At 38.4% G+C, this 21,992-nt stretch overlaps 3 protein-coding genes across 3 annotated transcripts; 2 read left to right on the top strand and 1 right to left on the bottom strand.

Moving 5' to 3' along the window:
• Nucleotides 1-6,282: 6,282 nt before the first annotated feature.
• LOC129248824 (uncharacterized) lies at nt 6,283-7,259 on the bottom strand. Its single transcript, XM_054888436.1, has 2 exons — nt 6,782-7,259; nt 6,283-6,722 (listed from the first exon to the last, which is right to left on the bottom strand). The coding sequence occupies exons 1-2, from the start codon at nt 7,257-7,259 to the stop codon at nt 6,283-6,285; spliced, it is 918 nt and encodes a 305-aa protein (XP_054744411.1).
• Nucleotides 7,260-15,175: 7,916 nt separating this feature from the next.
• On the top strand, nt 15,176-15,955 carry LOC129247194 (C-type lectin 37Db-like). The gene is made up of 3 exons (XM_054886202.1): nt 15,176-15,399; nt 15,458-15,566; nt 15,629-15,955. The coding sequence occupies exons 1-3, from the start codon at nt 15,196-15,198 to the stop codon at nt 15,892-15,894; spliced, it is 579 nt and encodes a 192-aa protein (XP_054742177.1). The 5' UTR covers nt 15,176-15,195; the 3' UTR covers nt 15,895-15,955.
• A 1,037-nt stretch (nt 15,956-16,992) lies between these two features.
• Nucleotides 16,993-18,006, top strand: LOC129248823 (uncharacterized). The gene is made up of 3 exons (XM_054888435.1): nt 16,993-17,335; nt 17,516-17,884; nt 17,930-18,006. The coding sequence occupies exons 1-3, from the start codon at nt 16,993-16,995 to the stop codon at nt 18,004-18,006; spliced, it is 789 nt and encodes a 262-aa protein (XP_054744410.1).
• Nucleotides 18,007-21,992: the final 3,986 nt, after the last annotated feature.

Below are 21,992 nucleotides of genomic sequence, written 5' to 3'. Positions count from 1 at the left end.
CACAATAACTATCGGATAGTCAAGCAGCCAACTTTGCTATAAAGTCACCAACAACCAATTCAAAAATCGTCAGACAATGCAAAGAAGAATTAAATGCTTCAGCACGCACGACAAAAATCACTCTCATTTGGGTACCTGGCCATAGAACGAAATGAAAAAGACAGGGGGCTTTCTCTAGAGTATCCGAAGTGGTAGCTGAAGCGTCTACAAAAAGGAGATTTTCTTGCAATTCCAAAAGCAGACTGTTGACAGATGGACCAACACCCATATCCGCAAAATATTGAAGGAAACGTAGCCAGATTACAACCAGTCCAGAACTGGCGAGCTGTTAACATAAACCAACTACAGAAATCTTCAGACATCAGAGGACATGTCAGGATCATGGGGTGACCGTATAAGGATAGATGTAGAAGCTGCAATCAAGAAGATTCTAGGGAGACAGTCTTCCACTATGTGTGTGAGTGCGCAAGGCTGGGTGTTCTACGATATAGAACGCTGGAGGAATCCGCAATGAACAGCTTGGTAGAAATTGCAGGAAAGAAAATAGATGACATTGACAGATTTATGGTTTGGTTTATGGTTTTTTTATGGATATGATTTGATTAAGTAACAGCAGTGGTTCTACAAGTGGTGTACCAAAATGGCACCTTTGCGCTAATTGAGTCTGGGGTGTGTCACTCAGACAGCATGTCTACCAATTAATGAGTTTTCTTGCTTCGCTGTTCATAAAGCACTAAAAAACGTTAGCTCTTACTTAATAAAAATCACTAAACTTAGGACCGAGACAGTATTGTTAGATTTATGGGAGATTATCAATGCGAGTTTAGAATCGGACGTTCGATAACAGATCAATGCTTTATCATGTTGCAGACATTCGAAAAATGTTAAGAGTTCAACATTAATCTACACTGCTCTTTATAGAAGCTTGCTTAACGTTTGTTAAACTCAACAGAAAATATATCGACATCACCTAGAAGTACTGTGTATACCACAAAATACATAAATTTGATCAATATGACTCTTATATACTCAAACGCTAAAGTAATAATGAATGGCGAAATATCTGACGAATTCGAAATTAAATACAGGCAAGGTGACTCACTATCAACGCTTTTATTTAATTTAACACTGCATTCAGCAATAAACAAAATAGCTCAAGGTGGCACAATATTTTATAAATCGACACAAATATGCGCATACGCTGACGACATTGCGATTCTTGCGAGAAATAGGCAGACTTTTCAGAACGTTTTCATGCGCTTAGTGCAAGTTACAAGACCAGCGGGCCTCAATATACCAGGTGTATACCTATGAACTGAGACTTTCTGAGACTTTTTTTCAATTTCAAACGTTTGTTAACAACAAATGATTACAAATTTAATCTTCAAAATAATAGTCATCGCTAGTGACACATTTTTCCCATCTCTCAGGCAATCTTTTGCCATTTTTTGGCTTCTTCGTGAGAATTGAAGCGCTGCTCGGAAAGTGCGTGTTCGATGTGGCGGTACATTGTCATCGAGAAAAATTACTTTGTTACGCCGATCAGCATATTCTGGGCGTTTTCGGTGTATAGCGCTGTTCGAATCGGCCAATTGTCGTTGGTAGCGTGCACCGTCAACTGTTTCACCTGGTTTTAATAGCTCGTACCAAATCATACCAAGCTGATCCCAGAAAACACACAGCATTGCCTTGCGGCCGAAGCGATTTTTTTGGCCGTTGTTTTTGGCTTGTGGTCGGGCGGACCATACGATCGTTTACGCTTGGGATTGGAGAAATACACCCATTTTTCATCACTCGTTACTACTCGATGCGAAAAAGACTTCCTTTTGAACCGGGAGAGCAGCATTTCACAAGTGGTCTCATGATGTCGGCAAATCGTAGTTTGAAGGCACGAAATTCGACATTTTTAAGAGGAAAAAAATGCATAGTTGTATGAAACGTAACAAACAATGAAGTGAATATTGTTGACAGATGACAGACGAAAAAAACAAGACATTTGGGAAGATTTAAAAATACTCCTAGCGACATCTATGGACTAATAACTGAAAGTCTCACTTCATAAGTATATACCTGGTAAATGAAGAAAAGGCGAAGTAAATAACACGATCGATTCATGATAGTCACATCCGAATGGGAAATTATGTTTTTGAGTTCACGCAAGAGTTTAAATACTTAGTTTAAATAAGGATATGTACTTACTTATCTATGCAAGACCGTATTCATGCAGCTAACAGAGCGTACTTTGGCCATATCAAACTTTTGAAGTCTTCATTGATATCAAAAGAACAAAAACTCCAGATGTACAAAAGATGTATTATAAGACCCGTTCTCACCTACGGCTGTGACACATGGGTCCTTCAAGTTAATGACGTGAATTTACTGATGCGATTTGAAATATAAGCTCTTAGAAGAATGCTCGGCCCTATACGATTAGAAGACGGTACATACCGTTTACGGTATAACCACGAGCTCAATGTTTGAATCGCGGGAGGAAATGTAACACGGTTTATAAAGTCCTAACGATTACGGTGGTATGGACACGTTTTAAGAATGAGCAGCGAAAGAACGACCAAAACAGTATTTGAAGCAAGACAGTGAGACCGGTAAAGGAGACGATGGTTGCAAGACGTAGAAGACGTTATACGAAAGATGAAAATATCACGACAAGCGGGCTGTTGAGAGGAATGGAGGCGTATTGTAGAGGAGGCAATGGTCCACCCCGGACTGTAATGCCAAGACGATGTTGAACATAGGACCAAAATTTGTTACTTCTTGTGAAAAATGGTACTATCTCTAAGACGTTTACAACAACAAAGCAGCTTTTTGGAATCTGAAATGTGAAAATTAAAGTGGGCAAGCATTTAAATTTTACAAAAGATACAAACCACATCCCATGCTCAAATGAAGTCGCAGAAAATGAAATAGAAGTAAATTTAAAAGAACAGGGTAAAGTACAAATTTACAAATACCAAAATTGTAAATGGTCAACCAACTCCGATTGGCGGTGTCCTTCTAACTTTTGGCCGCTATAATCTTAACGAAAAATTTATGCCACGGTAAGACCGTTTTACCCATACCACATGAGGTGTAAGTACTCTCGATTTTTTTGTCCCACAAAAAAACGCTGCCATAAGCCCTCTGTTTACGACACATGTGCTCTACCCCCCGCAAACCCTTAACCATGCACCTGCACCCATTGCGTTAACTGCTCTGCTGACCACTTATCCTCAAGTAAATTGTGTCCATTGCCATTGAAACTGATATAGACTTCAAGCTATCCGCAGCCACCTTTTACATCATATCCTCATAAAAAATTCAGTCTTGGAGAACTTATTATATACACTAAAATTAAACTCTTTATACCCACAATAGTTGTAGGTGATTGCCATGGTGAAAAGATTTTTAGAGGTGTGCTACTTAGCAGACCGTTATTCCGCTCTGACTGAATTTGACAGAATCAGCTGATAGGTTGACGGTGAAGCGGATTGTTTACGAAAAAACTGAGATTGAGCTTTTAATAAACGAAAAAAATCAACCAATGACACTTGATTGCTATGTGAACAACGACTGATTGGACGAGTGTGTGAATACATGTGAAATGATCGTGCAGAATTCGGCTGCAGAATCTCCCTAGTGACGTGGTCGCCAAAGTTCACCTCGGAATTTTTTTCACATTAGTAAAAGAGCAAACTTGGTAATGTATCATCCTTGAGTGATGGCAATGCATACAGCCTACATTAAGGATCTACTGCCTCAAAAAGCTGATTGTCCCAAATACTGTTCTCTACTTACGCTTCTCCCTAGTCCCTTGCTAAGGGCAGAAGCCCGATCCAAAAATTTAAATGCAGAAGCTTGTAAAGGCTGACCAATTTAGAGGTATCGGATTTTAAATTGAAATAAAGCAACGAAAATCCAAATTGATTGGGCAACCTTTATTATTTTTGTGTAGAACCTTTCACGACATGTTTTTAAGATAATCCATTTCAAATGCTGCCCACAACTGCGCCCAATTCGGTCATCCGTAAGCACCAATTTTGAATGTCTCGCTGGAGGACTTCGGGCGGTATCTCGTGAATAATTTTATTAATATAAGCTTCGAATGCCTTAGACGAAGCTGGTTTATCCCCAAACAATTCAGAGTTTACATACCCCCACAAATACAAGTTGAAAGGTATGATATCACACGATCTTGGTGGCCAATCCCCTAATCCCAGACGAGAGATAAATTGCTTATCGAAACGACGGCGCAGTCACTCCATTATTTCAGGGGTTTTATAGCAATTAGCGCCGTCTTGTAGCGCCAAATGTTGAGGAGATCACGTGCTTCAATTTCCGTCATCCGACCGGGACAATATGGACCGATGATTCCACGAGCCCATAGGACGCATCAAACGGTTGCTTTCAATGGATTTTCGGTTGCTCATAACTCTGATCCTACGTGTAAAATATATTGATATGTCGATGTTCAATAGTAAAATTTTGCGATAATATTTTTAAGAACATTTTAATCCTCTGGTTTCTCGTTCTTCAGGTAACTCTGGCCATTTTCAAGAAAAGTTTAAAGAATCTATTTAAATGGGTTGGTGTGTAACTACCAAGTGGAAGTGCATACGTTCGAATCTCCGTGCATCAAACACCAAAAATAGTAAAGGTTTTTTCTAATAGCAGGAGCCCCTCGGCAGAAAGTGACAAACTGAGTGTATTTCTGTCATGAAAAAGTTGCTCATAAAAAACTATTTATGAAACAACATCAAGACATCCATCACAAATAGTAAGGGGAGCTCGCCAAATATCCAATAAAGGGTGTAAGCACCAAGAATATGTATATGAGGACCAAAGTATTCAACGAAAACATTTATGAAAAAATGTCTTGATTAGTAGTCGAAGCCGTCAATGTAAGCGTTTGGTCGCAATTGATTGAAAAAAATAAAATGTGCTGAAATAATTACCAGCTCTTTAAGTTAGAAGGTATTAACCCTAAATTACTCGAAGAAAATGTCTCTTTACCTTTACCCAGAAATGCATACGAAATTAGAAACTTTGAAGCCGTTTTTCTCGACATTTTGGTTTTTGGCTCATGCCCTTCTTGCTTATTTGTTTCATTGCTGTACCAAAAAGAAAAAAAACGCATAAAATAATCATTATTTCAGAGCGAAATATATAATAATAAATTTTATTTTTAACCAAAAAAAATTTAACCCGATATTTGATTACATCTTCTGAGAGATTAATCAAAAATCGCAATGTGATTCTTAAAATACTTTTTACAGATATCGCTCACAAATTTTAAAATTTTAAAGGATTCATAAAGAGCATCCAAAATTTCGAGAAATTCGAAACTGTTCTACGTTATTTGAAAGCTTTTGAGTTTTTTCATTCAAAATTTAAAAATAATGCTAAATAAGTTCCTGGTAAGGATTGTATCTTTGGTTTTTTAAGAGCTTGAGTGCTTCAATTAATAAAACAAAACAGAAATATTGTTGGAATGAATTTTATATTCGCCGCGGCTACGAGTTACATTAGATCAGTAAAATTTTTGACTACTTTTTCTAATAAATCTGGCCGAATGGCGTCAATGGTGGTTTGAATATTGGAAAAAATCGATTATTAGGCGCGCTGGAATGGCAAGTTATGTCGCCTTGTTGTAATCAAATATCGTTAATGTTTAGCTAATTAATTTTTCGAAACAAGAATTTAGTCGGCATCGCTCGATGGCGTTCGGCATTCACCGTAACGGCACCTCTTTCTTCACTTCGAGAGAAATAACCGAAGATGCCGCCAGTGATCTAGGAACTTCGTGAACATATTTTTTTTTTTTTTTGTCAAGTTATTTATGTCAACATAGTTTCTCATTCTCAGCTGTCTAAAAATAATTGTCGATTACGATAGTTCTCATGCAGCTAAAAAGGCACCCGACACCGACACTTTAATTTTTAGGGAAAACTTTAGTATAATGTACCTATATCGCTTTGAAAAAACGGTTAAAAGGCGGTGATAGAGGGGATACCCCCATCTTAAAACTGATAACAAAACCTGCCGGAGGCTTATAGTTTTTAAGTAAGTTAATGTTAAAGTTCTCTAATTTAGCGAAAAGTTGGTGTTGCCATACACCTGAAATGAAAACGAAGTTCGCACGCAGGGATGTTCAGTGGAAGGTTCATTGTAAAACTGCAGTATTTTTTGCTGTAATATAAAGTTGAGAAATATTTTTGAAAAAAAAAAAAACATACAACTCATTTAAACTTAAAAACAATAATATTAATAAGTAATTAAAAGCCAAAATTACGGCTTATAACTGTATTTTATTGCTTCGATCAGTTTAACAAATGGGTCTTCGTGATTTTTATTTACAGATTTTCTCCACAAATATTCAACTATAACATCTGTAAAACAAACAGGGTGGTTATAATTTTCTTTATTGAAATATCTCTTGACAACGCGCCATTGGGACTCAATTCTTTGCGTGTGAGTACCATCCTCCACCACAAAGGGGTTGTCGGGGTCGCTGTGGTTAACTTTTTTGTGCTCATACCCATAATTAGCCAAGCAGTCATAGGCTCTCCAGAAGTCCATATGTATAATAAAACCTTCTTTGATGTGCTTTCTAATTAAAGGTATGAGCACATCCGCGGAACGTATGTTGTCTGGACACACTTCTAGACGGAGATCCTCACTACTGTCCTCAATAATGCCAAGAACCCAGTGGCCTTCCACTCTTCTTTCTAAATTTAAACATACTGGTTAAAAAAGTACATACTTTATTACAAATATAACTTATTACCTTTATTATACTTCCGCTTGCCAAATTTACTTTCGTCAATTTGTACGACTTTTCCAGGACCCCCAATCCTACCCACCGACTCCTGCCTGTCAATCTGGTATAAACTTACCGCCTCACGGAAGTAATTATAACAGTCGCAAATGGTGGCTGTCGAAAGACAGGATCCTTTCAAATAGTTCTCGAAGCGTATATTTTCGTGCGACCACCGGTGCGCATATGCATACATATAATAAAAAATGTGTGGCAGCGATATCTTGCATTGCTCGAACCACGTTCCAGTAGCTCTGGACACTCCTGACTTCCTCTTGCACTGTCCCTTACTGCACCTAAAGGTACCCAAAGAATCGTTTCCTCTAGCTTGTAGTTTCATTTGCGTGCGACAGACCCTAGAACGCAAAACAAGGTCGTTTTCCTCCGCAAATGCCACACGCTTTTCCATTGTGTTCAGGTTTTGCATTACTTTCGAAAAGTTCCACATAGACTTTATTTCCAACGCCGTCAGACTATGTGGCAAAGAAGTATTGCCTGGCGTTGGAATCGCTTTGCTCGTTGTGGGAAGTTCACAATCTGTAAATAACTTTATTACTATGAGATATATTTATAAATAAAATTATAAACTTACCGCTTTCAGGTGGATTCATTCTTAAAATTTTCAATGGTATCTTTTAAAGAGCGTATTTTAACTTTTCACTTGATTTGAAACTTGCACGCTTAAAACGTCATATGCGTGTATGTAGTAAGGAGGCACAATAACCCCCATCCCCATCATTAACACTAAACTCAAGTACTTAATTTTTGTTTTCATTTGCAGGCAACCGGCAACACCATACTGTTGTCATTCCAATCTTCTTCTTATTCGTGTTTAAAATTGGAAAGTGATTGCATGGGCAAATGAATTTGCATTTAATTTTAATAGAAATAATTAGAATATTAGCATAAAAATCAGTAAAAACACGCGTGTGAGTGTATATTTGGTGAATTTTAATGAAATGTTAAAAAATATAGAGAGTAATGTGGCAAATTATAGTGAAGTTCCCGAGGGCATTTTGAATGCAAATAATTAAGAAATTATTATTTCCCGAATAATTTAAAGTTATAAAGAGTGTTCCTTAACACCTCACTAACATCTCCACCAAGTTTCATTAATAAAAACATTATAGGTTGCCAAAAATTCTCAAATATACATTGTTCTAAATTCCAGCCAATTTTTACGTTCCGGCCCTATTGAATTCGAAAGTAGAGGAACGCGGCCTGTCTTTACAAAAAACTGATTCTTTCAGAAAATTCCTTAAAATCATTCACTTAAAGCTCTCTTAAGCCCTCTGCATATTATGAGAGTGTGCACATACATATACATAATACTCTTATGTGAAACAGTAAGCAAAGGGCCAATAAACATACATTTTAAATTATTTCAATGGTTTTTTTGGTGATATACATATAATATAATACTAGAAAATATTTGTATGTAAGTATGTAAACGAACAAAATTAAAAATTGTAAAATAAGTATTACGACCCGTTACTTAATACAATTTGCCTTTCCCATTCATGAGTGCGCTTTAATTTGAGCAGTGCATTCCATTCTCACTTAGTGCCGCTCACTTAACGGAACGGCATTGGCTAACGACTTCATTCGCACTGCCTTACCGACAGTATCATAGGAAGCGTCATCTATCGGCGAAGTCTTTTCAATGCTTTTGTGTGGAATGCATTCCACTAAACGGTTAAAGAGTGGACAGAGACAATTGGGTGGAAATTTTGTAAATTTCACTTCCTGCATACATTAGATTTTTAATTTATGATTACTTATTAAAACTTTTCAGTAATACATATATTTAATTTAATTCAAACATGAAGGAGATTGTTTTTATATGACAATAAACGTACGAAGCTGTATACATACAGTGAAGGACTTAAGACTGCATACAGCACAGCATATTTTCTTATTTCCCAGAAGGCATACACCTATTGAAAACACTGTTGATGTAGTTTTTTTCGGAATTTATAAATTTATTTACAAAAATTAAATTGTTTCACCTTAATAACAAGAAAACAAAAAAAATAAAAATAACTACACAACAAAAAGCTTCAAACATCCATCTGCTTTGGTTTATTCAAACAAAGCAAACATTGAAAAAGTAGATTACTTTACATTTATCCGTTATTCGCAAATTTCAGTTGATAAATCGTCATTGCTATTACACACATACATCCACACATGTTGGAATTCGTATGAATTCATAGGAAAATAAAAAGTCAATCAGCCGCCCAAAAGCGATCCAGAAAAGAAATAAGCTCCATTTTACGGAAAATCGACCAAAATCCGAAAATTCGGAAATCGAAATCGGTCCAACACATCGTTGAGACATCTGGAAATAGTATTCATTCAAGAACTATTAAGGAGATATCTTAATAAAAGCCTCAGAAAAAAACCGTCGTCTTCGGCTTGGGCTTGCATGGTCATATATTGGCAAGAGAATGGATTGCTGGTCTGAAGCTTTATTTACTAACGAATCGTAGTTCAATATATTTGGAAATGGTGGCCGGTCTAAAATATGGAGGAGCAGAAATGCGGATATGGAAATGAAACATTTGATTGTCAAGGATGGCGGTGGCAGCGTAATTGTTTGGCGTTGGAAAGATGACCTTTATTGAAGGAACTATGGACTAATATAAATATAAAAACATGTTGGAACCACATCTAAAGCCATTCTATTGATGGTGGCGGCTTGCGTCTTGGGCAAGGTTAAGGTTTCCAACAAGGCAATGACTCTAAGCATTACATTATGCTCCCAGAAACCTAAATAAACCAGCGAGGAGTCCGGATTTAAATCGAATAGAGCATGTTTAGGAGCTTCTAGAGATGAAAATTCGACGAAGTCCAGTAACTGATGGAAAATTGCTAAAGAAAAAGTTAATGGAGGCATGGAATCAAATAACGCAGGAAGCGCTTATCCAACTAGTTGGATTAAGGCTACGAAACCTTCAAGGAGTGGTTGATAACGGTGGTGGACTTAATAAATACTACACGTTTTTAAGAAAGGTAGTTTTAAAATTAAATTTCCGCCGACGTGGAAGTGCAGAACAGAAAAGGTTTTCTGCATCGCATCGTCACTGGCGATAAAAATAGATCTATTATGATAACCCTAAGCGACGAAAATGTTGGAGACTTCCAGGTGAACCCGGTCCATCGACAGCGAAAAACAAAATTTATGCTCCAAAGGTTCTGTGGTGCATCTGGTGGGATTAGAAGAGCGTCATCTACAGGGTTGCCAATATTCGACGGACCTATCTGGCAACCCTGTATCTTTTGACAGAGACGTCAGATCGCTTAATGACATACCGCGTTGGAAGCGTCAGTCCAAGCAGATTTTTACCATGCAAGAGTACACGCCACGCGAGCGCTCCCAAATTGTTGAAATTTACATTTAACAAAAGAAGTCAATTGTGAAAACTCAACGTGCATATAAAAAATTAAATAATGTGAAAAGTGCGCACCATTAAACGTTTGTACGAAAGGTTTTCGACTGGTGATGCTCTTTCTAATCCAAAGAGGCCAAATCAAAACCGACCAAGGTGTCGCCAAGGACATCCCAAAATCGCCGTACTCAGCAGTTGGGCATTGCTCGGACCACTTTACAACGAATTATCCGCATTGATTTGCATTTATTCCCGTATACGATTCAATTGACGCAAAGATTGTTGCCTCCGGACAAGCCTCGTCGATCGAAATGGGCCCAAAGAGTCATTGAAATCCGTCGGGTCCGTCGAATATGGGCAACCCTGTATTATGAACTCCTTAAACCATCTGAAACCATCACTGGTGATCGTTACCGGCTGCAGCTAATGCGACTGTCAAGTCAAACGAACTCCGATTTTGCATCAGAGGAATACGTATGCCGCCTGAAAGATGGAGTAAAGTTGTAGCTTCGAATGGCACATGCTTCGCATTTTATCTTCTATTATACAATTGCTTAAATACCCATTATATATATATATATAATTGGCGCGTATATCCTTTTTGGGTGTTTGGCCGAACTCCTCCTCATATTTGTGGCGAGCGTCTTGATGTTGTTCCACAAATGGAGGGACCAACAGTTTCAAGCCGATTCCGATTGGCAGATATTTTTATGAGGAGCTTTTTCATGGCTATTAGACATAGCGGCCGACATAGCACTCCGAATAAACATCCATTTATTATTAATTCCATCTTCATTTATTATTAATTGCCGTGAAAGCAAGCGAATTGTCGGAAAAGGTTAAAGCACACCATCGACGAACTGATTGGACCTTATCAGTGAGGGCTTAGACCTAGAAAATCCACAATTGATCAGATATTCACAATACGCAGAATCTTGAAAAATACTTATGAAAGGAGAATCGACACACCCCATCTTTTTGCCGCTTTTAAAACTGCGTTCGACTACATTAAAAGGAGGTGCCTATATGTTGCGATGTCTGAGTTTGGTATCGTCGCAAAACTGTCCGGCTATGCAAAATGACGTTTTTCAATATCAGTAGAGCCGTTAAATCTTTGTTTATCAAGGAACCAGCATTAAGAGTTTCTTTTACCAACAAGTGCTACTTGAGACTAAGTAGGCAATTGAGTAGTAAAGTCCTCTCTCTACGAACAAAACTAACACTTTATAAGGCTCTCATCATGCCCGTCCTAACGTATGGTGCAGAAGCGTGGATAATTACAATATCCGATGAGGCGTCCCTTGGAGTGTTTGAGAGAAAGATTATACGAAATACCTTTAACGTTAGCGATAAGCTGTATGAGCTTTATGACGACATAGATGTAGTGCAGTGAATAAAATCCAGTGGCAACTTTGACTGCGTCATGTCGTCCGAATGGAAACAAACGCTCCGGCTCTTAACCGTTTCGCGACGATGGGGATGTTTTTATCCCGAAGAAATTAAAAAAATCGTATCTGTCACAATATGGAAGCAATTTGGTTCAAAACAGTCCCAAATCATTCATTATACTCTTCTCTACAAAAACAAAAATACCAGCTGTTGGTTGGAGTCATCAGTTTTTTATTAAATGTCATTTTCTTAGACACGTTGTTGCGTAGATGGTATTTGTTTGGAAAAAGCTTAGAAAGATAGTTACATTTAGTGCAAATCTATTGAAATAAAAAGTTTAGAATAAAGAATAACCTATTTTCCTTATAAGAAGTCAAGGTAAGTTCCGTGGGAAGAAATCATTCCAAATCTGTTTATTTGTGGGATATTATTATCCCATACGTACTCATGTACATTATTTTACTTACAGAATGGAGAGACCACGCAGACTGGGTGTTTCACAAATTCAGAACTTTTTGAATGAATCGAGTGATGAGGATGATCTGTTTGCTGATAGTGGTTCCGCATACAGTCCCAGTGAAAAAAGCAACATTGATTCAGAAGATGGAGAAAACACACAGCCCGGCAGAGCATATGATGAAGAAATAGAAATTGATCGTGGAAATGAAAGTGCTATAGATGAAAATGATGGTGAAAATGAAAGTACTGATGATGAAATATACGAAGTTGAACGTTTGGAAGAAGATAATGTGAATGAATGGCCTGATGATATTATAATATGGACAGACCCACAACCGACATTCAAGCCACGATTCACTATTAGCCAAGAACGAATCATTAGTAATGAGGGCATAACTCGTGGACTGAAACCTTTGGAGGTATTTTTCAAGCTATTGCCTAGAAGCTTTATTCATCATACTAAGCCATGTAAAAAACAAACGAGCTAGAACCGATTTTGGTGAGATCCTCATAATTCTCGGATGCACATTTGTAATGTCACATAATCGAGTGCCTTCTTTGAAGGACTATTTTTCAAATAGCCCTTCATTGGGGAATCCATACATAAAAAAAGCCATGTCCAGAGATCGGTTCTTACACGTTATGTCCAAACTATATTTTTCCTCGTTATCATATCAGCCTGATCCAAAACCTAAAACATATTTCATTGATGATTTGGTCAATTGCCTCAAAAGCACCTTTCAAAAATGTAGATCCGACTCTCCATTCCAAAGCATTGATGAATCTATGACCAAATTTTTGGGTCGCTCTACCTTGAAGCAGTATATGCCATTGAAGCCAGTGAAGAGAGGAATAAAATTATGGATGAGATGCGACAGTATGACTGGCTATACTTACGATTTTAATATATATTCCGGAAAAGAAGACAATTCGCATACATCATCCACATTAGGCGAACGCGTTATTATGAAATTGGCATCGAGCATCAGATATCCTGACACTACATTGTGTTTTGACCGTTTTTTCACGTCAACAAAATTGATAAATAATACATATTCCTTTTCCAGCTTTAGGTACCTGTATATCTAACAGAAAAAATTTATCTAAAGTTGCTGAAAAACTAAACAGAGGAGAAAATGTTTTCAAGTGTAATTCATCTGGTACTTTGGCAAGATACTAAACATGTAATGCTTCTAAGCAATTGCCATGAGGCTACAGTGGGCACCGTTCAAAGAAAACAAAAAGATGGCAGCAGAGTTGATGTGACTTGTCCAGATTTAGTGAAAACATACCGAAACATTATGGGTGGCGTAGATTTGGCCGACAAAATGGTTACCTTGTATGAACTAGACCAAAAGTCTGTTAAATGGTGGCGAAAAGTTTTCTTTCGACTTATGATGACATGCGCCGTAAATGCTTGGATTATCCAGGCGGAAACAAACCACCCACGTCAGAAAAGAGAACCGTTCTTGGGATTCTTGGTAGAGCTATCCGAATGCCTCATCGACGAAGGGAAAAAGAATGCGAAAATTCAGCGCAAAGTTCGAACAGGACCGGTCTCCGCAATGAAGAAAAAAATTAAACAAAATCTGGGAGATCATTCGCCACAAAGAACGAACAAGAGACAACGATGCGTAAATAGTGCTAAAAAGGGCAAAGATGGCCGTACGAATCAGATTTGCATTGCTTGCAACTTGGCATTTTGTAAAAAATGTTTTACTCCTTGCCATCAGATATAAATATAATGTCTTATAAGATAAAATTGAATATATAAACGACAAAATAAAATGAAATCGAGTGAATTTAAGTCTAGAATTTTTATTAATATAATATTTTTGAATACAGATGGATTTGGGATGTTTTTATCCCAGGACAATATCTCCTTTTAGGGATGCGCTAAAAATATATTATCAAATTACTTTTCTTAAAATAGCCATAGGAGACGAAATAATACTTTTCTTTGAGATTGTACGTCACAAAAGTTCCCGTCCCGAAACGGTTAAAGTATTCGATACGGTACCAGCTGGTGGTAGCAGAGCAAGAGGAAAGCGTCGTTTGTGTTGAGAAGACTAGCTGGAGAAGGAGTTGGCTTCACTTGGTTTGTCCAACTGGCACCGATTAGCTCGAGAAAGAAACGACTGGCGCGCTTTGTTAAACTCGGCTAAAATCGCGTAAGCGGTTCGCATATATCAAGAAATATATGATAAAGGGCTTGGCTTGAAAAATATAACTGTGGGTCGATAGTCGAAAACTAAGATTGAGTTGAGGTGTCACTCTTTACTGTAGTTAATCTTATTGAAGAAGATGTACTCGAGTGAGAGTCTCAAAGATTTTCCTTTGAAAGTCTACAAGAGGGATCCGTACCAATTTTGTAGGTGTTGAGATTGAAGTGTTTGCAATAAAGCGCTTTTCACCTTGATAACTTTTACAAGACTTTTACCAAATTGTGACCTCACAGTATTATAGAGTGTAACACAGTGAATTAACTCGCTTTTTGTATGGCGAACATACCTATAAGCTTACCTTTTGGTATTATTTCTCAATCTTGCATTGCTGGGAGGTCTTTCAATACTCGTATAAGATTGCGCTCAAGTATAGGGGGATTTAAGAACTCTGCTTAACATTTAGCTTTATCTTTATTATTCAAAGTAATCCGAAACCGAAAGTGGTTGATCGTTAAGTCACGGGACTGGAATGAGGGAGAGAAGGCACGTATACAACCTCCTTTGTATTGTTATCGGTGGGTACCTTAATGGGTTGTCGATTCCGCCTTCCAAAACTGGTAGCTCGACTTCTGGATTTCAGTGCTGTTAGAGTGGTCCTAGTATCTATACAAATAAAATAAATTAAAAGATATATTTTTACGAATATTGGCACGTGACATTTTAATACATAAAATATCTTTCAGCTATTAGAAAAACATTTTTTCAGGTAGTAGATTTATGATTGTAATTTATTGCTTGGGCAAAAAAGAATTCTTAGAGATAAGTCCCTGTTCAAATTACTAACTTGAAATTGAATGCACACACGTGTAATAAATAACCGAGCTACATACATACATATACGCATATATGAAAACTACTATAAAACCTCAGTGACTTAATGAATCGCTTTAAGACGAGATATTTTCCCCGTAGTGGAACAATGCAATTTTTTAGAAATATTGCGTTCGCGCTGGTGCTCACTTCTCTCTCATTTATTGGGCAGACCATGGCAGACCGGGTCACAGAGGATCCCGAGTATACGCCAGACAGTGTGAGTTGGGAAAAATCATCTCAAAGTAAGACCCATGTATCCTATAGCATGCCGCATACTCTTAGCGATAATTATATTGTCACCCTGATTAAGGTAAAGCAGTTCTCATTTGAAAATTTATTTATCATAAAAATTCCTTTTTTTTCTACAGTTGAACTGGTATGCGGCTTATGCATTTTGTGAGCAAAATAACTGGAGTCTGATTCAAATTGAAACGGCAAAGGATCAATTCGAAGTGCAAAATTATCTAAACTTTTTTAGTAAGATCGAGTCTATAGAAATATTTAGAATATCTTTGCACTTAATTTGTGTTTGTTCTTAGATCTTCAAGCTAACGACTTCTGGACAGCCGGCAACAATTTAGCAGATCTGCGGAACTTTCGTTGGGACTATGATGGACCCCAATTTAGGTTCATGAATTGGGAATTTGGTCAACCTGATAATTCAGAGGGCAGAGAACATTGTGTTAAATTGATCGAAAATTCTTTGCAATGGGGCGATGATTCTTGCGAGAATAGTTATCATTTCATATGCCAAAGGTTTTCTCATAATAATACCGAGATGTCATACGGATATGGGTATATGTAAAAAAGAATCTGTAGTGTTTGTAGAAAACTTTAAAATAAAATTTGTAATCAAGTTTTAATAATGTCGTCTTACACATACAATTCAATGACGTGCTCACCGAACGATTGTTTGTAACAGCCTAACGGGTTCGAGATAGATATAGGCAAACGTTTCCTGGTTTTTAAGCTTATTTTGTTTTTCTTCCTATTTTACCAGCCGTCAGTTGTTTCTGTTTCTGTTGAACTTGGTCCTCCTGTTGTGTTCACAGCAGCCCTTACTTTCAAATCCACCTATGGGTGCCGAATCAATGGATTTCTACAATTGTGCATCAGTGCCAAGAGACATAGTCAAATGAACGTAAATCTTGTCTTCTTTTCCATTTCATAATTATATTCTATTATACACACAGTTCCTCACTTCATCGTTTTCGTCTTTCACGTCGCCGACTAGAGCAAAGCCACGTATTTCGATAATAGTTCTACCGTTGTGAGCCGTCTCATCTTCACTAGTTACGTAACTTGAGTTACGATCGCTGCGGAAGACTTCTATAATCTGATTTTTGTTGGTTGAGAGAGGACTATTCGAGAGAAATTTTTCGTAAGAGTTATTTTACATTTGATCTCATGGCTTACTTTGCTTGGCATGTGTTGGATCCCAATTATATAAAGTTATTAACAATTTCGAAAATTTAACAGTTGGTTGGTTGGCAAAACCCCTCCACTGAACCCTCCCCGAGGGTGCTGACTGGTAATAGATACCACAGTTCTCACTCTGCACACAGTTGAGAGGTAGCTAGCTAAGGTAAGACTTAATAGTACAGCATTTGAAAGTGGATTTTTACTATGGTGTGAGGTAAAGGTCCGAATCAAGGTGTCGTGCGACCCGTGCCGAGGATCAGCCTGGCTGGGGGCCCTTTTTCAAATATAGCCCAGTCGTTAACGTGAGCTTACGGATACCTGACGCTCTCCGCTGTGTAGTTCGGAACTTTGCACAGGTGGACATCTCTTCTCCGACACTCGTGGGACCAACTATAAACGCATCATCAAGCAACAACAAAAAACAAAACAAATAAACAAACTAGAAGGGGCAGCAAGCTCCGAGTAGCGAGCAGCGTTTAAAATGAGCTCTCATTCTGCCACCACGAAGACTGAATTCAAACTTAGTCAGAGTGGACCGGCGGCAAGCGCTGGCACTGAGGTTGACGTTAAACCTAGCTCCAGTACATCGGTGCCTACTGCGACAATCGGAACCAATCCAATTAGTCGACATCATGTGGCTATGCGGAGAACTGGGGAAGATACTGCCACAGGTAGCATCATTATTGGTATCCTGCATGAGGGTGATCCCGAAGGAAGAATTCCCAGGGCCTATTGGAAATTGGTGCAGGCTGCTCTGACTAATATGACGTTGAAAGCGCTACTAAGCAACCAGGTCCGCCACCATCATGTACTGACGCTGGCTGGTATCAAGGCCAAATTAAAATTATAGCCTGCGACGACGACAGGTCGGTAGAGCTATATAAATTAGCAATAGCTAAGATCGGAGAAATCTACCCTGGAGCGAAGCTCGTGGTAGTAGACAAAAAATATATCCCGTCTCGACCGAGGAACGAGTTTGGGTCCCTGCACCCTACGACTCACAGCAAATTATGTAAATAATAAGTGCCTTCCAACGGCGGGCTGGAAATTTGTCAAGGCTTTTGACAATACTACAACAGTAGGCGGTGTGGTGACGAAACGTGCCACAACGCAGGTGATCCTGTTACTAACGAACAACTCACTGGAACCTTTGGCGAAAAGCGAAGGTATCATAAATTATGGTTTTGACAAGGTGAGAGTCAGAACCTATAAGACAGATGCTGATGCTATCGACCAACTACCCCCAGATATTGAAGCTAATGATGCTGAGGAAGATCCTATGGAGTCCTCAAGTGACGTCAAGAACATCGACTTGGAAGGATACTGTTCGACAGGGTCTGAGCTTACAGCTAGACTTAAGAATATGAGTACGAGTACGTCAACTGAGCTTATAGCTGGTTCGAGTACAACATACTCAGAAAGAGAGCTCTTGAGCGAGTCGCAGGAAGATGAGAATACAAACAGTGCGTCTTCTTCAAATAAATCTGCACCATAGTAAGTAGTAGTGCGTCGCAAGCCCTAATCGATCGCATGGCAGCAGACAATCCTGATTTTGTCCTCATTCAGGAGTTCAAGTGACCACCAGGGTGGTTTATTCTTCTTTCTGTGCTTAGGAACTAACGTAATGTCAAGATTTTCCTGACGATTACGTACAATAAAGGTAGGCTCATTATCGCGATTGCAAAGTAATAATCTGGTTTCCATAATAAAATTAAAGAGTGACTCACCTCGCTCGTTAATATCCCAGGTAGTGTGATGGGCGTTTGCGTCGCCTCCCATTAGTAATTTGCTGCTGCAGGCTTCGCTATCCAGTATCAGCTCTTTTAGTAGTCTCGACGGTACTGGATCTTCATGTGTCATATAAAAAGGCGATAGCCGGTACCTTTTACCATCTGTCTCCCAGCTTATCGAAGTTCTGTCTGCATTGTTATATTTGTGCGTCATAAATGTAGTTAGTTTTGTTTTTTCCGGAATACAAGACCTTGTTTTACCTTCAAAGTCCGCTGTGTATAGCTTATAGTTCGGTGTCCTCAATCAGCAGATGCGTCCTCCAATATGGTCAATAGATTGACTAATTGCTGCAACCAAGCTCAACCAAGCCCAATTAAGGCTTGTTCAGCAGCTAAGCATAGAGGGAAGAATAAACCACCCTGGTGTTCACCCGAACTGAAAAAGCTACAAAGGACTCAGTCCCTGAACTGTGCAACGAGTAGAATGACGTGGCCGGAATAGAACATGGCCCGCTCAAACCGACTGTTGAAACTAAAGTTCCCTGAATAATTTGGCAGAAGTAGTCAATATAAGTAAAAACAACAAGCCTTGTTAGATATATTGTATTATATCCACTGGTTGGTTTAATGAGGACAATGTAGAGTGAGGAGAGGGGCAGCCCTGGTGGCATCACAATTGGCCTACAGCAGGCCTAGGTGTGTCAACCGACAACCACTATACCTACTGTCAATAGTCTCTTATACGCAGATACTTTTTTATGTTTTCAGAAGGCACGTACTTTATTTTTCACTCTTTCATCACGATTCCTACCACTTTTGATTTTAAAGAAAATGTCAATGATGTCGAAAATGTCGATAAAATCACAGAAATAATCGAAGTTGATCTGTATGTTAGTTTTCGTAGCATAGCCCAGGAGCTAAACCATTTGCGCAAAAATGTTATGCAAAAATAATGGATTTCTTTTTCCCCAAACTATTATTATTATTTTTAACAACAAATTAATCCGCCGCAGCGGCTGTAGGTCGCCTTGTGTAAAACCTCACTTAGTTTCGAACAGCTCGGAAACGTTTTTATAAAATTATTAACTTCTTTACTTTAGCACTTCAATACTTTGACAGGGTGAATAAATATTTAAAATCTTTGGTACTAGAAAATTTTGGCTTAATGTTAAAAAGTTACTTAAACTCTGAAAGTAAGCAAATCTTATTTATGTTCATTCACTTACTCGTATCACACAATGTGAAATATGATAAGAATATCGCCGCAAAGGAGTATTTAATTAAGTGCGTATATATGTGGTTGTGTATTTTTTCTAAAGCGACAGCTTTATCCTCATATGGCGTACTTATCTTTATTACATCATTTTTGATTAAAACGCTCAACCCTTTAACGCACTTCGAAAGTAGTTGCACAAATCTCATTAATTGAGTGGCACTTGAGTTTTCATATCATATTCCATAGTATTTAGTATATTTAGTACCTGCTTCCGCTTTGTACAGATATTTGTATGCTCGTAGTGCGATTACTTTCTACTGGATGTGCTTTGATCAGCTCAAACGCCACTTGAGTGCTTGCAAGTGGTTATTGACAAAGAATATTAAAACACTTCAATCATACAGTCTGTCTAATGGTAGCGTGACCGCCAGAACTTTGAAAATATCTGACCAAATTGAATCTAATAAAATGCATTGTATGGGCTTATAATATTATATATACTATAGCTTCGTCCACAATCCTCTTCCAATCTGCACGGTTCATAGCAATAGACTTCCAGCTCCAAGCTCGTAGCTTCTTCTTTACTTGGTCAAGCCATTTTAACTTGAACGTCCTCGGACCCGGTTAGGGAGTTTGTTGTTAAAACGGATTTTTGAGGGCGGCTGTCCTCCATGCGCACAGTGTGTCCTAACCAACGAAGCTTTGGGATTTTATGTGTTTAACGGCATCTTCTCCTCGGTGCAAGTTCAGCAACTCATCGTTGTAGCGTATTCCGCACGTTCTATCGTTGCAGCGTATGGGGCAAACATCCTTCGGAGCACTTTTCGCTCGAATACTCTTAAGCTTCTTTCGTCTTTGCTTGTCATTGTACAGCACTCGCAGCCGTACGACAGCACCGGCTGTATTTTTGACTGGTAGAGTCAATTCAGGAATTTTTTATACGCGTAATAAGCTTTCTTTGCTACCAGTATTCCGTCTTGTGTTCTGCCATGACTACTATTGACATTTTTTATTAACACTTCCAAATATTTATTTGAAGTATTGAACTCCCTTAAAGGTAAATGTCCCGATTTCGATGCTTTCAGGATTTCATTTCTCTTCGCTGCTCGTGATCTTCAGATATTTTGTTTTGTCTTCATTTATTCTAAGACCTATTGCTTTTGGACGACTATCAATGTTGCAAAAGGTTTCAAAGAGATACCTTTTGTTCCTTGCCACTATTGCGATATCGTCCGCATACGCGATTGTTATTCCTAAGCGACTAAGGTTTCCAAACTTGATTTCCTTTCTTATCACATAGTGAAGAAGTGGATTAAAAACGGATGTAGACAGTGAGTCACCTTGTTTTACGTTACAGGGTATTTCAAAGGGCTTTGACGCTGTTTGTTACATAATTACTTTTCCAGTAGTGTAAGTCAGATTTGCTATTACCAACTAAATGAGTTTTACGCTGACACGCAAGTCGAAAACAGGATGTGCACGTCCATGTTGCATTCATAGCATTTTTCAAGATTTTGCTTTAGCATAAAGATTTGGTGTTGATCGGCCTGGGGGGCGAAAACCGCTTTCGTATTCACCCAAGATTTTTTCTGCTGCCGCAGTTGACTGGGAAGTGAGCTAAACCATTTGCGCAAAAATGTTACGCAAAACTAATGGATTTCTTTTCTCAGTTCGCTGGGAAGCGAGATTTCGAGAGAAGATTTTATATGTGCTGTTTATGAGTATGCTTCCATGGTAGTTTTCATAGCCCAATTTGTCTCCCTTTTTGTGTTACGAATCCTACAAGCCACGTTTCCCGGAAGCAACCTCGACGCCATATTCTTAGAAAAAAGTGTAGTAGAATTTGAAGTCCGTTCACGTCGAGGGACTTCAGCAGCTCTGTGGTTAAACCATCTTCCTCAGGAGCTTTGTTGTTACTTACGAGGTGTGTTCAAAAAGTATCGTGAATTTTGAATTTTTGCAGGTTACGTATATTCGAATTGATTTTTTTGTGGCGATATGTGGGTACTCATGTCTCTCACTCATGCCGACGAGTTCGGTTCTTTTGAATGTTCAGTTAATTGTTGACAGCTGCTTTGCTTGCACGTGTTTCGACTCGTCTTCGATTTTTACCTATTCAAAAAGATGGATCAAAGAACCAAAAACGTTGGCACAAGTGCATAATATCTCATGGGGATTACTTTGAAGGGGACAAAATAGATATTAATGAATAAATAAAGAATTTTTGAAAAAACACGAAATTCGCGATACTTTTTAAACACACCTCGTATATGGGTAATAGCTTTATGAAGTTCCATCAAAGTTGGTTTTCGCTAAACCGCATTATCGTCGGGTGTAAAGTTCATGAGAAATGATATGTTTGCTTTTATATAGGTCCGAAAAGAATTCTTTCCAGCCTTCGATAACGCTACTTTCTTCCGATAATATACCTCTGTTTTTATCCTTACAGATCCTACTACAATTAGCTATAACGGCTTCACATATTCGAGTCGTAGTCTGCATTAATTTCTGGGCAAGTTGTAGAAGTAATCGGCC

This window comes from Anastrepha obliqua, chromosome 5 (assembly GCF_027943255.1).
Source record: "Anastrepha obliqua isolate idAnaObli1 chromosome 5, idAnaObli1_1.0, whole genome shotgun sequence".
NCBI classification, from domain to species: Eukaryota; Metazoa; Arthropoda; class Insecta; order Diptera; family Tephritidae; genus Anastrepha; species Anastrepha obliqua.
The sequence above is the reverse complement of the archived record's forward strand: the minus strand, read 5'-3'. Positions and strand labels throughout refer to the sequence as shown.

Excerpts from the sequence above, each read along its gene's own strand:
- LOC129248824 (XM_054888436.1), bottom strand. The coding sequence starts at position 7,259 with ATGTGGAACTTTTCGAAAGTAATGCAAAACCTGAACACAATGGAAAAG. Across the intron at positions 6,723-6,781 it reads CAAGCGGAAGTATAATAAAG|AAAGAAGAGTGGAAGGCCAC; the intron begins GTAATAAGTTAT and ends GTTTAAATTTAG.
- LOC129247194 (XM_054886202.1), top strand. The coding sequence starts at position 15,196 with ATGCAATTTTTTAGAAATATTGCGTTCGCGCTGGTGCTCACTTCTCTC. Across the intron at positions 15,400-15,457 it reads ATATTGTCACCCTGATTAAG|TTGAACTGGTATGCGGCTTA; the intron begins GTAAAGCAGTTC and ends TTTTTTCTACAG. Across the intron at positions 15,567-15,628 it reads AAATTATCTAAACTTTTTTA|ATCTTCAAGCTAACGACTTC; the intron begins GTAAGATCGAGT and ends GTTTGTTCTTAG.
- LOC129248823 (XM_054888435.1), top strand. The coding sequence starts at position 16,993 with ATGAGCTCTCATTCTGCCACCACGAAGACTGAATTCAAACTTAGTCAG. Across the intron at positions 17,336-17,515 it reads TCATGTACTGACGCTGGCTG|CAAATTATGTAAATAATAAG; the intron begins GTATCAAGGCCA and ends TACGACTCACAG. Across the intron at positions 17,885-17,929 it reads ACTTAAGAATATGAGTACGA|AAAGAGAGCTCTTGAGCGAG; the intron begins GTACGTCAACTG and ends CAACATACTCAG.